This window comes from Heptranchias perlo, chromosome 17 (genome assembly GCF_035084215.1).
Source record: "Heptranchias perlo isolate sHepPer1 chromosome 17, sHepPer1.hap1, whole genome shotgun sequence".
NCBI classification, from domain to species: domain Eukaryota; kingdom Metazoa; phylum Chordata; class Chondrichthyes; order Hexanchiformes; family Hexanchidae; genus Heptranchias; species Heptranchias perlo.
Genome location: NC_090341.1, coordinates 23,936,290 through 23,952,886, shown reverse-complemented (window position 1 = coordinate 23,952,886; position 16,597 = coordinate 23,936,290). Strand labels below are relative to the sequence as shown.

At 42.9% G+C, this 16,597-nt stretch overlaps 1 protein-coding gene across 1 annotated transcript in view; it reads right to left on the bottom strand.

Annotated features, from left to right (window-relative positions):
- The window catches only part of cacna1db (calcium channel, voltage-dependent, L type, alpha 1D subunit, b), a 529,322-nt gene that overhangs the window by 222,462 nt on the left and 290,263 nt on the right, over window positions 1–16,597 (bottom strand). The window contains exons 12-14 of the mRNA XM_067998737.1: window positions 15,496–15,656; window positions 5,418–5,643; window positions 837–1,044 (exon numbers count right to left, since the gene is read on the bottom strand). Coding sequence (XP_067854838.1) covers window positions 837–1,044; window positions 5,418–5,643; window positions 15,496–15,656 — 595 coding nt within the window. The remainder of the gene's footprint in view (window positions 1–836; window positions 1,045–5,417; window positions 5,644–15,495; window positions 15,657–16,597) is intronic.

Genomic DNA, 16,597 nt, shown 5'->3' with positions numbered 1-16,597 from the left:
AACACTTAAATGTTCAATCAATTCTACCCATGTAAAATCAAGTGCACCGATTAGCTGGGCCCTATGCTTACCATCTCAATACAATGGTAGATACTGTTCCAACAAAGACAGATTGCACGTTACATCTCAATTAACTGTCACTAGGGAGTATCAACTGCAAACACAGAAATCTCAGTACTACCTTTGGAAATTGTCCAAAAATGAAGCAGCCAATTATTTTGGATGATTTCTCTTATTTAGCAAGTATAATTAAAATGTGATAATGAACTTCCATGAGTACACCACTCAGGGATCAGCAAAAAAAAGTCTGAATTCTTACTCCCACATCGTGTGTATTTGCACTAATTTTGTTATATTTTGTTCCATGTTTTTATTTTTTTTCCAGTTTATATGCTGCCATTGTGCAAAAAAAATAATTCCATGTTTTCTTTAAAAAAATTATCTTAAATATGACATGGATAGCGTAATTCTGCACCATCGGGAATGCAGTCAGAGAGTCGGGGCTGCAACACTGTAGCACTATCGCTGACCTGCGGTTCCAGTGAGCGAAACTCCCCTCTGTTAACGCCAGGTTGTGGAATCCTTCTTCAAAGTAAATTCAAATTTGGATTTGTTTTTCCCATCCCTGTCTATATAAAAATCTCACTCCATAATTCAATAGTCTCTCCTAAGTAGTTTTCTGCAGTACTCCTGTGAAAACACTACGGAAAGACTTCCCCTGTGCGCTACATGTAATGAAACTGTAAACCCATTTATAAAGAAGGAATTTACAATTTTGTTTCACATAGTGCACAGAAGAACTCTTTCTCCATCATTGGTTAATTACATATAATTACCTGGAATACAGTGAGAAGAGATTGTGGAAAGTTATCAAAGGTACTCCGTTTTGTTTGTGTTTCATCAAAGTTAAATTTGCCACCAAAAAGCTGCATTCCCAGCAGTGAAAAGATAATAATAAATAGGAAGAGCAGAAGCAGCAGTGAAGCAATGGATCGCATGGAGTTCAGCAATGAGGCCACCAGGTTACTCAGTGATTGCCAGTGTCTAACAAAACACAATTACATGATTATAAGGCTTGTTTTACAATAATCTCATGACTGTACGGTATGCAACTTCAAAATTTGTCCGATTAATCTATTCATAAAATAGCTGAATTCAGTACTACACACAATTGCACAGTTTTGATTTATTCTATTTACTGTTGGTGGTCACTGGAAAAAAATCAACTGAATCTAAAGTACTTCATATACAGATAGTTAAGTCACATATTAAAATTGTGCAATAGGAAAGGAAGTAAATATACTGATTTGTTGCTTTCCCAGTTTTTCTATTTCCCTTGGAACTTCTTACTTTACTGTAACCCCTTTCAGGTAAGAGAAGGTAGTCCTAATCACAAGCCTCTTCAAAACAACTACCAATGCTGCTCCATTACCGCAGGTGTGCTTGTAGTATGGAAGGTCACACGCTGTTGTTGCCCCCTCCTCATAGGTTGGAAGGCTCTACTAATGCAAGACACTTCACCTAGAGCTGTCTTAAAACTGATGAAACACATTCCAACTACGGTGGATGAGTTTAAGTGACAGTGTCACTGGAGTAAAACATGCATCCATTTATTTTGGAAATCAGCAAAGTAACTACTAAATTACCAGATGCCAATATATATATAATTTCTTAACTTTTATACAGGTTATAGAAAGCAAAACATGTTTAACTCCTACTATTACCCCTACAGGTGAGTAACAATTTGGACTGATAAAATGTTGGGTTCTGAGTTTTACAACAATGATCTAAGACAAAATAAATTATGTTCCTCAATTCATAGTTGAAAAAAATATGGATTGTTTAATATACTTTGGTGGCAGAGGAACATTAGTGTACTAATCAGTCACTGCACCAAGTGGGTACCATGTGAGTTCTTTCCATCAGCCTTCTACAGAGCGAGTTTCATTCTCAGCCAAGCAATCAGACAGAGCTACAATACAGAAATAAAGGGCGCTAAATTGGGCGTGCATCAGCAGAGAACCTTGGTGCACGCACTCTGGCAGGCCTGGTACCAACTCAGATTGGCAGATTGGTGAGGTCTGGCATGCAGATTGGAGGATGTGGGATTTAGTAGCGCGCAACCTTTATTCAATGTTTTAGTATAACTCATCAATGAGTAAACATAGGGATGGGACCTGCATCTGTGTTTTACATGTGCAATGTCTGATCTCCGTTCAGACTCCGTGCAGACAGTAGACTGTTATTTTCAGCAATTAACAGGTACCAGCTACCTTTAAGAGATTTCTAAGAAACATCCTCCCTTTCACAGATTAAGCTCCCCCTGGTGGCGGAAAGTGTGAATTGCATTGATTCCATGTGCAAGGCCAAGAATGGAACGCTGATTGCAGGTGAGTACTGGGGCCGGCTGAAACTTATGTCCTGTCTGCGCAGGGGCCATTGGGTGCAGGGTAATAGCACATCACGCTACCTTCGCCCAAAAACTATCCAATTTTTCCCCCAAAGTGTTTTGCCAGATATAGGAAAGGTCACACTGTTCTTGCCCAACCCTGAGCAGCTGGCTTAAGATTGGCATTGAGAAGGACTAAAATACATCAACTGCCCAACTTGTTGTCAATGTAAACAAGAGAAGTTCGTCTTGACTACTTTTAATGGATGGTATAACCACTGCTACTGTAAAGGGTGAACACCTCTTTAAACATTTAAAAAAACTAGTATAGATTCTAACATATTTCTTTTTGAATAACCCTTAGCCCGAATGTGCTGCAGACAAATTATCCTGTCTGTGCATAAATCACAGATAAGATAATCCTTCCAGTAGCAGTGTGCTTGGGTGGCTGTGTCTTTGTTGTGTCTGTACCAATCTTCAAAATTCTACACCTGCAATGGCTGGAAAATATGCCCTTTGGAGATGTTTTTTAACTAATCAGAAATATATTTTTTAAATGTTACTTACAAATTAATACTTGGAGAGGGGGGGCAGAGAATTTTTTGTAAATAATTTTAGTTATTTCTTAGGGGAAAAAATAATAAAATATATTAGTTGGGAAAAAAGTAAAAGTAAAGTTGATGAATAAAATAGAAGAGAAAGAGAATGGGAATGAGAATGAGAGGAGATAGGAAAACAGAAATAAAGGGTTCAATTTTAAAAGGGCAGCTGGATGGCAGCGAGGGTGGGGGGGGTGATTTGCAGGCGCCAAACCCAGAAGGGACGTAGGGTTGCATGCGATCCCAACCCTAATGAGGCCAATTAAAGCCTCTTCTGGGTTTTGCACTTGGACAGGAGCTGCACATCTGAGGGGGGGAAGAAAGAGAGAGAGAGAGAGACCTCATCGGCCGTTGCATGAGAGAGTGGCGGGGGGGGGGGGGGGGGGAGAGACAATGGACATCGGAAGGGGGGGAGAAAACATCGAATATCGGAAGGGGGGGAGAAAACATCGAATATCGGAAGGGGGGGTGCGCAGAAGACATTGGACATCGGGGGGTGGGGGGAAAAGATGACATCGGACATCAGAAGGGGAGGTGTGCAGAAAACATCCAACATCGGAAGGGGGCTGAGAGGAAGACATCCGACATCAGAAGGGGGCTGAGAGGAAGACATCCGACATCGGAAGGCGGGGGGGGGGGGGGGGAGGTGCGCAGACGACATCGGAAGGGGGCTGAGAGGAAGATATCCGACATCGGAAGGGGGCTGAGAGGAAGGCATTGACATCGGAGGGCGGGGGGGGGGGGGGGGGTGCGCAGACGACATCGTTTGTAAGGTATGTTTATTTCTATTTTTTACAATAGGAAACGTAATTTTATTTAATCTATTTAGTTTATTTTTGCCTGATTCTGCCCTTCACATTTGGTTTCACCAGGCGTGAATCGGAAGCTGTGGGAAAGCCGCCCAGGTAAGGTCAAAATCTTTTAAACTATTCAATATGCCAAAAATAAACTATCTTAAGTACCTCAATGCTTGTTTAAATGTTTAAACTTCCGGGTTCGTGAACAGCGCGCGCACCCAGATGACTCTGGGTCGTGCGCAATCTTCAGCGGTTTGCAGCTGGGAATCCTGCCCGCTCCGGATTTCTCCAATTTTCTTTGCCCTCCCCCGCCCCCAAACTTTCATTTTAAAATTGAGTCCAAATGTTAAAGTATAAAATAAATTAACTACATTTTTTAGTAGTATATCCTTAAATTGTCAGTGGTGCAGTGACTGTCTTGCTGAAGGGCAATTTTGAAAGATTTCAGCTCATACACTGATGCTGAAACATACACAGATAACGAAACAAGTGGATTAAAAAACTACTGAAATAGAGCTAACTTTGTTATTGAAATATAGCAACCCTTTGCAACTAAAATAAACCCTTATATTACCCTTAATGTTAACTCTATATAACTAATTTTTATTGAAATAAAGAATTTCAAACACTTTAATTCCAGTTCCACTATCTTTGCCCATTCTCTCCTTTATGTGTCATTTTTAATTATTTTTTAAACTTATTCATATCTAATCACCTTTTCTATTGAAAAAACATCTGATTTACTTACCTTGACATTGAAATTAAAGCATGGTATGATAATGCATGAATTCTTAATACATTTGTTTGATATTCATTTGCTCACTATTTTAACGTAAGCGTTAACCTGTTTAATTGAAATGAATTAACACCGTTGTCAAAATAGTGAACAAGGGAGTAGAGATGCAAGCATTAAGAAATCATATGCTATTATTCCAGTAAGGTCCTTGTTCCGTCTTCAAAAAAACTGGCCTATCATTGGCAGAAAGCCAGCTTGAAAGATGTGTTTTAAGCCAATCAAAAGCCCAGACATTGGAAATTTCAATGCTTGTGTTAAAAATGCAACAAAGTCAATTATCGATGTGTAAAAACGTTTATAAACAGGAAGTACTGGTGATAGATGAGTAAACTTATTGGTGGTTCCCAGATGATGAGCATGCCTAGATGAGTTAACTCATTTATGGTGTGCTAAGGGTTAATAGTACAGTAATAAGGTTACCTTGATATTTATTGTTTTAATATTAAGTTTTGTTTCAATATCAAGATGTGTGAGCTGAAAATTTGAAAAGAACTTGGCATGCTTCCAGTCGTATTTCTCCTTGTGAATAGTGCTACCTTGCTACTCTCTCCTCCACTTATAGTAAGAACTGAGGAGCAGAACTGTGAAATAAAACAGTTCAGCCTGCGGTTTACAGAAACTGTTCCATATATGGTACTTTGCACCATTTTACAATTGAGGACAAGAATGGTAAGTGAGAATGTTATAAATATACATTTCAACCCTTGTTCAGAAGGTCACATGCAGCATGAAATATGAATATTGACTGTACCTATGGAATCAAAGTAAAATCAATCTCTGGTGTAGAATAGAGCATGAAGTCCAACAAGTAAAGGAGCTAATATTGTAAACCTTACCGTGTCACTTTGAATATTCTTAGAAGCCGAACACATCTAAACACCGAGATTCCCAAAGGAGACATAATTTCAAACTCGACCAGGATAGTTTCAGTGATCCCTCCACACACCACAAAGCAATCAAAGCGATTAAAGAGGGAAACAAAGTATGCCTGCAGACCCAGGCTGTACATTTTCACGAACATCTCACACGTGAAAAGAGCCAGAAGGACTTTATTTGCAATATCTACAATACAATAGAAAAATAAAACAATGTTTAAACAATATTGACAGAGTAAGGTATTGTCCTCAATCATACTTAACCATTGTTTCTTTTCCCAGTTGCCTGTTTCTATTCACTGCACAGCTGCCTTAACTTGACCTATTTAATGGAAACTGGTGCATGATAAAATGGCTGCACCAATGAAATGATAAAATAGTCTAATGCATGAAGCACCTCCAGAAAATAATGTGCAAAGCATCTCCAGATCAGTGTAACTGTAAAATTAAGTAAAAAGCATTCAGTACATGCAAAACCTTCCACATATGCTGACAAAAATAAAAATGACTTTATTAGCCATGCAATTTCATATGCTACATAGTGGAATTATTAGGAGATGCTGAGGATTGAAGTATCATGAAGGCAGTAAACTAATGTTGAGTAAAGCAGTCCTGGAATTGAAACTCGGGGCTCAACTTTGAAATGGTAGCAGGGGGGTGGGGAGAAAGTGCTCATGGCCAACCCAATACAAAAAACTGATTGACAGGCTGGCTGCCGACAGGAGCTGCAACACTGAATGGGGGGGGGGGGGGAGAATGAGAGAGAGAGAGACATCATCCGGCACTGGAACAGAGAGTGGCGGGTGCTGAAGATCGGGGGGAGGAGAGAGGAAGATCGGGGGAGGGTGAGGGAGAGTGGTAGATCGGGGGGGGGAGAGAGAGGAAGATCGGGGGTGGAGAGAGAGGAAGATCGGGGGTGGAGAGAGGGGAAGATCGGGGGTGGAGAGAGGGGAAGATCGGGGGTGGAGAGAGGGGAAGATCGGGGGTGGAGAGAGGGGAAGATCGGGGGTGGAGAGAGGGGAAGATCGGGGGTGGAGAGAGGGGAAGATCGGGGGTGGAGAGAGGGGAAGATCGGGGGGGAGAGAGGGGAAGATGCGGGGGGGGGGGGGAGAGAGGGGAAGATCCAGGGGGGTAGAGGGGAAGATCCGGGGGGGGGAGAGGGGAAGATCCGGGGGGGGAGAGAGGGGAAGATCCGGGGGGGAGAGAGGGGAAGATCCGGGGGGGAGAGAGGGGAAGATCCGGGGGCATGATCAGGGGGAAGAGGGGGCGATTGGGGGGGGAGAGGGGGCAATCGGGGGTGAGGGGAGCGATCGGGGGAGAGAGGGCACGATCGGGGGGACATCCGGGGGGGAGAGGAGGAGATCGGAGAGGGACATCAGAGACGGAGACATTGGGGGCTGAGAGGGACATCGGAGAGGGAGAATTCGAACATCAGAGCAGGGTGGAAAGGTGGGTTTATTTTGTTTTTTTAAAACTTTGTGCAATGGTTTTTCATTTAATTTATTTTTGCCTGATTCGGCCTGGTTTCACCAGGCATGAATTGGAAGCCATGGAAAAGCCATCCAGGTAAGTTTAAAATTGTTTTAACGATGTACTACGTCAGAAATAAAGTACCTTAAGTATCCCAATGAGGTACATTTGGTTCTTTAACCATCATCCCGCCGGCTTGATAGCTTGACAGGTGCGTCTGGCAACCCCAGAAGTTGACAGGTTGGAGCCGGCTTCCGAACCCGCTCGGGATTTTCACCATTTTTGCAGCCCCAAACGCCCCCGCAATTTGATTTTAAAATTGAGCCCTAGATCTCAGTTCCTTGCTGGAGTTTTTGATGTGTTAACGGTAAGGAAAAGATATTGTTAAAGATTGAAAAACAAGCCCTTAGAAGGAAGAGTCAAAAAGGACTTAGATAAAATTTGTCAATGGGCAGAACTATATCAGATTCAATACGTGCAAGGCATTACACATGGTTAAAAAAATGAGACACAACTTACTTAATGAATGGTGCTGAGCTAGGTAGGAGAGGGGCTGAAATAGATCTGGTAGTGATAGTAGGCTTAACATTTGGCAAGACCAGTCATTGCAAAGTAGCAATCAATAAAGCTAAAAGAACGCTGAGCAATGTTGCCAACTCAGTAGAGTTCAAGTCTGATACCATCATGCTGAAACTGTGCAATGGTCTGATCAGGCCACACTTTTACGATATTCAGTCTGGTCACCCTGGATGCAGTACAAGGAAGGACCACAAGGTTGCAGCCTGTTGTCAGAGGGCCAATTTATGAGGATAGTTCAGAGAAATTCAGGCTCTTCAGCCTTACTAGGAAACAATTGGGAGGGAACCTTATTGAGAGATATCATACTTAGTGGAATAGGAGAGGTAAATCAGGAGCATTATATTAAGTCTCACCACTCAGGACTGTTGTCAGGTAGCAGTTCTTCACATATAAAGTGACCAACACACAATAATTGCCCAGGTAAGGTATTGGAGGTAAAATTCCTGGAACTATTCAAGATCTAGTTGGATACTGTAATGAGGAACTGATAGAACTACAGGTGGATGAGCCAAATGGGCCAAATATGCTCCCTCATCTGTACTTTGTGATCTTAATAAAGTAAAAATGCAGAATAGTACAGAGATAGAATGATTGAGAGAGAGAGAGAGAGAAAGAAATAGCCAGTGGTCAGTACAAGGGACAAGCAGGAGGAGCAGATATATGGAGAAACATGAGGGACAGATAAGGGAGAAGAAGAGATGGCAGCAAATATGAAGAAGTGTGTATGGTAATTCAAAAAACTATATAACCTTCCATGTGGAACATTAAAAATAAATGAAAGTAAACTAATTAGTAAGATAAAAACTTAGTAATTGCTATTGGCGGGTGAATTAATTAAGCATTCATCTGCTAATATCAGCAACAGTCATTTCTAAACTTTAGTGACAAATTTTTAAAAATTGGTTTATACATTGTGTTAAAGATCTACACTGATGCAAGCATGCAGCATTGTAACATTAACACTGAGTAACAAAGACCATTACATCTTTCATACAAAGAGCCAATTTTCTGAACGCACTCTCCAAATGCAAAATGTTATCTGCCAGGAGCATATATCAGGATGGTGTCCAAAGGCTACTGGAAAATGTGTAGGTGAAAGGGACTGTGGCTAAGAGGAAAAAGGGATTGGGTTTAGGGTTGGTATATTGGAAGCAATGGAAGGGAATTGGTGCAGGCTTTGGGTCTGTGAGTGGCCATGTGGGATGGTATCTGGAAGACCTGGAGACCTGGAAGTTAGTTGTTCATCAGTAGCTTTTAGTGAATGGGACATTTTTACAAAGAGATAGTAATATTTTCTTTAGGAAACCAAAAGTAGTTTAGCCGTATTTTTGATTGATTATTTTAATTTTTTTTTTAGATAGCGTTTTTTGCTTGGTTATTCTTCAGTAAGTGGGACATTTGAGCTAGTCAGTATGCTTTGCACCCTACTGGCATATTAGTCACTTTCCCACACTTAGTCACTTCTGGCATGTGCCAGAAGCAAAACTTTTAATTGTATCAGTGAATCTCCTGTGGTGTCACTCACAGTGAGTCAGAGGTTACAGGGTTGCTCAGAGTGGGGCGGGGATGATGCACGTGGCCACCAAAAGGATTTTGAAAGAAGTTTGCACAAAATGCACTTAAAGACAGTGAAGTAAATATTTTTTGATTGGTTCATTGGAAATTTAAGCCAATTAGGATTTTCTGGGTGATGGAAACTTCTCTTGTGTGTCAAGCAATAGCTAGAACGAAGATTTCTATATAAATGAATTTCCCAAGGCTTTGCTCACACATTTAAAAAAAATAGATAAATAGGTAACAGTGTGGGGTGTGAAATGAAGCCTTTGCTGGAGATACTCTGGTTGGATAGGTAAGAGTGGAACCAAGCGAGGGCATTTCCACTGAATTGGACAACGAAGGAGAGGTGTTGGAGGAGGATGGTGTGGTCGACTGTGTCAAAGGCTGCTGAGAGGTCAAGAAGGATGTGGTGGGATAATGCACCACAGTCACAGTGGATGTCATTTATGAGTTTGATTAGAGCCATTTCAGTGCTGTGGCAGGGGGAGAAACTTGACTGTAGAGATTCAAATATGGAATTGCAGGAAAGCTGGTCACGGATTTGGTAAGCAACAACACGTTCAAGGACTTTGGAGAGGAAATGGAAATTAGAGATGTGGCAGTAGATTCCAAGGACAGAGGGGTCAAGGATGGGTTTTTCGAAAAGGGGTGTGATGATGGCAGTTTTGAAAGGGAAGGGAAGAAGGGGTAGGGAAGTGAATGAGGATGGGGAAGTTGATGGAAAGGAGATAGAGGTGTGAGGAGAAGGGGAGTAGAGGTTAAGGATGAGAGAATGGTAATGGGAGGGGAGGGGATAGAGGGAGAGTTGACATGGTTAGGTGGGGAAGAGCAAAGCATGAGCCAAGTTTCCGTCAAAATCAAGATGTCAATGCAATCTACCATAGTAAGGTCATGGTTGAAAAAGATTATGTTCACGAGTGAACGAACATTCTGGAGGGAGACATGGAGAGAGACAGTGATTGTTGATCCACTGGCAGAGTCCAAGGAGGCAGTAATGGATGGGGTGAGAGGGATGGGAAGAAGGATGGTGAAATTAGCCACCAGCAGGTTTTCCGTGCAGAGAAGTCAGAGAGAGAGAGGAGGATGGGGCAGTTGAGGTTGCTGCTTGTAAAGAGGCAGTGACATGTGCCTCCATGAACCCTTCAGGAGAGGCACAGAGGGTGGACGTGGGCTTATCCAAGGGAGATTCAAGCCTGAGACAGCAGCAGGAGAGCAGGAAGGCAGAATAGTGAACAGATGGGGTCTGGATTTGGGGGAGGGAAAATAACCGAGAGGGGAAAAATGAAAGGCGGCTTGCCCAGGTGACAGGAAGGGGAGGAGAAAGGAGAAAAGGGCCCAAGAGGGGTCAAGAAAAAAGAAAGGGTGTTAGAAATAATGGGCTCGGATCCATAGCATGAGCCAAAATGCACATGTGAATGGACACAGAAGGAATTGACTTGTCCTTTGGCAACTCTGTTCACCCACCGCGATGACCTTGTCAGGCCCAGGCCTTCTGTGCTCGAGCTACCCTCACTCCACTCAAGTACCTCATTTGTGCTACTTTCCTAACATTAAGCTGGGAATCCAGCAATTTGTTTTTTAGAATGCTAATACCACTACATTCCGTGCGCTTATTTCACGACATTCTATTTGCATTTAAAAACAAAATGCTTGTTTCCCAGCTTAGTTGGGAATCCGATTTTACGATCAGCAGAGAGGGAGAGGACAATGCAGTTAAGTATGGAGGGCACTGAGGAAAAAAGGGATAGGGAAGTGAATGAGGATGGGGAGGATGATGGAAAGGAGACAGAGGTGTGAGGAGAAGGGGAGTAGAGGTTAAGGATGAGAGATGGTAATGGGAGGAGGGGCTAGAGGGAGAGGTGATATAGTTAAGTGGGGAAGAGCAGAAGCATGGGTCAGAGGAGTAGTTTTAAACGGAAAGGGAATGGGAGGCAATGGAAGAGACTGGTGGTTGAAATGGGAGGCAGTGGAGGGAAAGGGTTCGCAGAAGTGAAGATGAAGGAAAGCAATAGGGGAGCCAGCGGCATGATAGGATACAGAGACAACAGGAGCAAGGGTGTAGTGGGAAGGGGAAAGGACAGGGACAAGACAGGGTGTGGGGCAGCAGGAGAAAGTGTCAGACAGAAGGGCTAGAGCATGACCCACTTCAAGTTGATTTCCAGTGCTGCCCTGCAATTTCAGATTGATTCATGAATAATTGGACCATTCTAACCTTCTAAATACTGAAGAAAATCAGTCACATCATTCGTTCTCACTGACATATATGTTGCACTTGAACACATGACAACATTAAATTCTAACACCAAACTAGAAGGGAACATTTTTCAAATGTAATACCTTTCCATTTCAGTGTATTTTTAATACAATCCCTACCAAGTTGACACTCTTCCATTAAATTTATGCCATAGTTGGGTCGAAATGGATGCACACAGTCCATAAAGGAATTGAGGACTGTGTGCACCTCATTATATACACTGATGTACACAAACATCAGATGAATTGATACTCTCCAGATTCCTTTGTACACATCCATGTATACACACTGCAAGTGCAAATCCTGGCACAATCTCGCTAAAAATGTGAAACTGCAATTTCTTGTAAAATGCTTCATAAATATAGCTTAGAAACAATACTGCTCTTCATTTCAATAAGGACTTAGGGGGGAATTTTAACTGGGAGTGGGGCAAAAGTCAAACCTCCCCAACATCAATTTGAGGCCTGGGCTATTTTTATTCCTGGTTCTCATTTAAATTGCGCTGGCCTGCTGCCTGCACAAGGCAGTTATCCATAATAGGACCACGATTTAGGTGGGTGCCTCATCTGCCGCTAAAAACAGTAGCATTAAAATCCCACAGAGCAGTAACGGAGCAGGTAATTGATTGCTCCTTTTTAACTGCCCTCGCCTAGACGGGGTAGTTAAAATTCCTCCCTACTCAGTCAGTTACAAAATTTAATCAGTGGGTTGAAAAAAATTAAAATTTGGGTTCAGCAAAATGTACCCTCACCCCATATACTGTCTATCCAATTTCCCAGCCAGAACGGGTGGGCAGCAATAGAAAAATTAGCCAGATTCATATCCCACCAAGATCTCATGAGAGGCCCACCCAATGCAATCTTCAGGTGGGCCTCAAAACAGACGTCCAACCTTCCTGCCTGGAAGTAACGGGCACCTCATATCAATATTCAAATAGGGGTCCTACGCGGCTTGCAGGATGCTGAGGCCATTTTTGTCTGCAGAAGAGTTGCTGAAGCCAGTTCTAGGACACGCCACAATCCATGGGCACGTCAGAAGGGGGCCATTCTGAGTGCTATTTAAAGGGATCCTCTCTGATGTAAGGTAAATCACTGGAAACTCTTTTACTTGTTGTTTGCTGATTGCAGATGGTGGTTTTTTGGATTTCTGCACCTGTTCCTGCAGCTTTTGTGAGAGTGTCAATCTGGGAGCTGTGTCACCTTCTGCAGCAGGAACTGTAGCCCATTGCCACAGCATGCACAGTGCCTGTGGCAGTCAAAGTGACAATTGTCCTCAACTTCTTCACCTCGGGCTCACTCCAGACTGCAGCAGGCAACATCGTGAACATCAGATAATCTGCAATCCATGCCTGAATCACACAGATTACAGATGCACTGTTCGCCAGGGCTAAGAATTTCATCAAGTTCCCATGGCTATCTGCAAGCAGCAGGATACAGTTCTGGAATTTGCTGAAATAGCAGGGTTTCCCCAGGTGCAGGGCATGGTCGACTGCACCCACATTGCCCTGTGGGATCCCACGGAAGACCCTGGCATTTATGTCAACTGCAGGGGATATCACGTACTCAACATGCAGCTCATCTGTTTGATCACCAACATTTTTTTTATTCATTCATGGGATGTGGGCGTCGCTGGCAAGGCCAGCATTTATCGCCCATCCCGAATTGCCCTTGAGAAGATGGTGGTGAGTCGCCTTCTTGAACCACTGCAGTCCGTGTGGTGAAGGTTCTCCACAGTGCTGTTAGGTAGGGAGTTTCAGGATTTTGACCCAGTGACGATGAAGGAACAGGGATATACTTCCAAGTCAGGATGGTGTGTGACTTGGAGGGGAACGTGCATGTGGTGGTGTTCCCGTGTGCTTGCTCCCCTTGTCCTTCTAGGTGGTAGAGGCTGTGGGTTTGGGAGGTGCTGTCAAAGAAGACTTGGCGAGTTGCTGCAGTGCATCCTGTAGATGGAGCCACGGTGCTCCGGTGGTGGAGGGAGTGTCCTGGGTAGTGTCGAGCTTCTTGAGTATTGTTGGAGCTGCACTCATCCAGGCAAGTGGAGAGTATTCCATCACACTCCTGACTTGTGCCTTGTAGATGGTGGAAAGGCTTTGGGGAGTCAGGAGGTGAGTCACTTGCCACAGAATACCCAGCCTCTGACCTGCTCTTTAAGCCACAGTATTTATGTGGCTGGTCCAGTTAAGTTTCTGGTCAATAGTGACCCCCAGGATGTTGATGGTGCGGGATTCGGCGATGGTAATGCTGTTGAATGTCAAGGGGACGTGGTTACACTCTTTCTTGTTGGAGATTGTCATTGCCTGGCACTTGTCTGGCGCGAATGTAACGTGCTACTTATCAGCCCAAGCCTGGACGTTGTCCAGGTCTTGCTGCATGCGGGCATGGACTGCTTCACTATCTGAGGGGTTGCGAATGGAATTGAACACTGTGCAATCATCAGCGAACAGCCCCACTTCTGACCTTATGATGGAGGGAAGGTCATTGATGAAGCAGCTGAAGATGGTTGGGCCTAGGACACTGCCCTGAGGAACTCCTGCAGCAATGTCCTGATTAGCCTCCAACAACTACTACCATCTTCCTTTGTGCTAGGTATGACTCCAGCAACTGGAGAGTTTTACCCCTGATTCCCATTGACTTCAATTTTACTAGGACTCCTTGACGCCACACTCGGTCAAATGCTGCCTTGGTGTCAAGGGCAGTGACTCTCACCTCACCTCTGGATTCAGTTCTTTTGTCCATGTTTGGACCAAGGCTGTAATGTGGTCTGGAGCCGAGTGGTCCCGGCGGAACCCAAACTGAGCATCAGTGAGCAGGTTATTGGTGTGTGCCCAATTCAGGGCCAGCTGCCACAAAGCATTCATCCTTCACCAATCCTTCATTCCCCCCAATATTTGACCTGGTAAAAGAGTCCGAGGATGGTTGCTTGGGGACAAGAGGTATCTACTCCAATCGTGGCTGATGATATCATCGGACAACCCAACATCGATGGTGGAAAGGGGATACAATCAAGATCACGCTTCCATCAGAGCTCTCATTAAACAGATCTTCAGGCTGCTAATACAGAGGTTCTGCTGTCTAGACAGGTCCAGAGTACAGCCCAAAGTGGGTGTTCAGAATCATGCTGATGTGATGCATGCTCCACAACTTTGCCATGCAGTGGAGACAGCACTTGGAGGCTGAAGAGGAAGAAGACTTTGAGGACAACAGGGATGGTGAGGATATACCAGTGGTCCAAAACTTGCCAGCATTCAGAACCCTTTGACAGCAGCTAATTGACAAGCACTTCACCTGAGCTGACCCGGTCCCCCACCCCTATCCAGTCACGAGCATCCCCTGTCTCATTCCTTCCACCTTTGATGTATAGGAGCAGCTCAGTGATAACTTTTACTCTTATTTTTCCTTCTTGTGATGAAATGTATAATCTCCATTTGGTGCTTCCCTGTAACAAAGCTGCTGAGGATGGTAAATCATTATTTTTTGGAGAATTGCAGCCACGAATCAACATCTCTCTATCATCATGGGGCTGATTTTGGTTTTCCGCATATGTCAGGTGAGAATCCTGTTAAATTTAACAGCAAGTCTTCTATTTATCCAGATGGTTGTTCATTTATTGAAGCCCACATCACCAAATTTGAAATAATGTCTAATTTCTTGGCTACAATTAATCTTCCCACTGATAGTGCATTTAAGGTAAATATACGACTTGACTTGGTATAGGGACCCTTGTTATTAATTTTATACTTAAAATTAATTTCTTAGTTATGTTGATATTTGAAATAATAGAATATATAACATTGTTTTCAGCAGATGCTATTGTTTTTCAGCGTGCATCTGTTTCTGTAAAAGAATCGATTAAAAACGAATTTTCCAATCACAAAATATGAATTTCAGATAGCAATCATTACTCAAGTGTACTGCTTACACAATATTGCAGTACACTTAGGCAGGATTAAAAAGTGCAATTCTAACTTTCTAACTTTGTGCCAATGAACTGAAATACATATAAATAATGCTTGGATTCACAACCATGAATAAAGCAGTTGCACTTTGCAGCTGTGCACTGATTAGAATTAGTCCCTGGACATTATCCAACCAGTAGATAATAATGCAGTACTAAAATAACTTTCTGGAATATTCATTGCTAGGTAATGCTTTTGTGAAAACAAAGTTGTACTCTTACCTTGAATCAGTGTTAGCCAACGAGGCTGGTTGTAGTGCTCTGATGAAATGGTTAATGTATTGAGAAAAACAAGGATAATAACTAGCCAGTAGAAAGAAACAGACTTTACACCAGCTCGACATTTTCTTCTCCAGCAACGGTTCCAACGACGCCAGCGTCGGCTGAAAAATGAAAAAAAAAACTGATTTCACCACACAGAAATGTTAAACTTTGTACCCATGCACAATAAAGCAAAATGCTGCACAAAGTTCTGAAAGCAACTCATGCAAAAATTTTGAAGGATATCCCTGTCATCTGACCAATTTGTATTGATTACTTAATTTTTCATTTATGCCTAATCAAAGGGCTGAAGCATTACTCTTAAATTGCACATGATATGGAGTTCACTTTTTTTTATCTCTTCAATTCAATTATTTTCCTAGAATATGTGCTTTAACTATAAAAGACTATAAATCATCCATAATTGTGAAGGATTTCAAAGTCCAAACCTTTTTGTAATATATTTAAATTGTACTTGAATATGATGACCAAATAATAAAGCTAACTGTGACTCTGGAAGCCACCTGTTGTGCAAAAAATCATACAGTATTAATTTTAAGCACTCAACCCATACAGATCATGTAGTTATTAATTATCATTGCCTTTTATGTTCTGTGGCAATAAAATAAGTTGGGGAAAACTTGAATACTGTCTTAAATCCTGTGATTCAAATCCTTATCTATGGAGGTGTTTTTTTTTTATTCGTTCATGGGATATGGGCGTCGCTGGCGAGGCCAGCATTTATTGCCCATCCCTAATTGCCCTCGAGAAGGTAGTGGTGAGCCACCTTCTTGAACCGCTGCAGTCAGTGTGGTGACAGTTCTCCCACAGTGCTGTTAGGAAGGGAGTTCCAGGATTTTGACCAAGCGGTGATGAAGGAATTGCGGTATATTTCCAAGTCAGGATGGTGTGTGACTTGGAGGGGAACGTGCAGGTGATGTTGTTCCCATGTGCCTGCTGCTCTTGTCCTTCTAGGTGGTAGAGGTCATGGGTTTGGGAGGTGCTGTCGAAGAAGCCTTGGCGAGTTGCTGCAGTGCATCCTGTGGATGGTACACACTGCAGC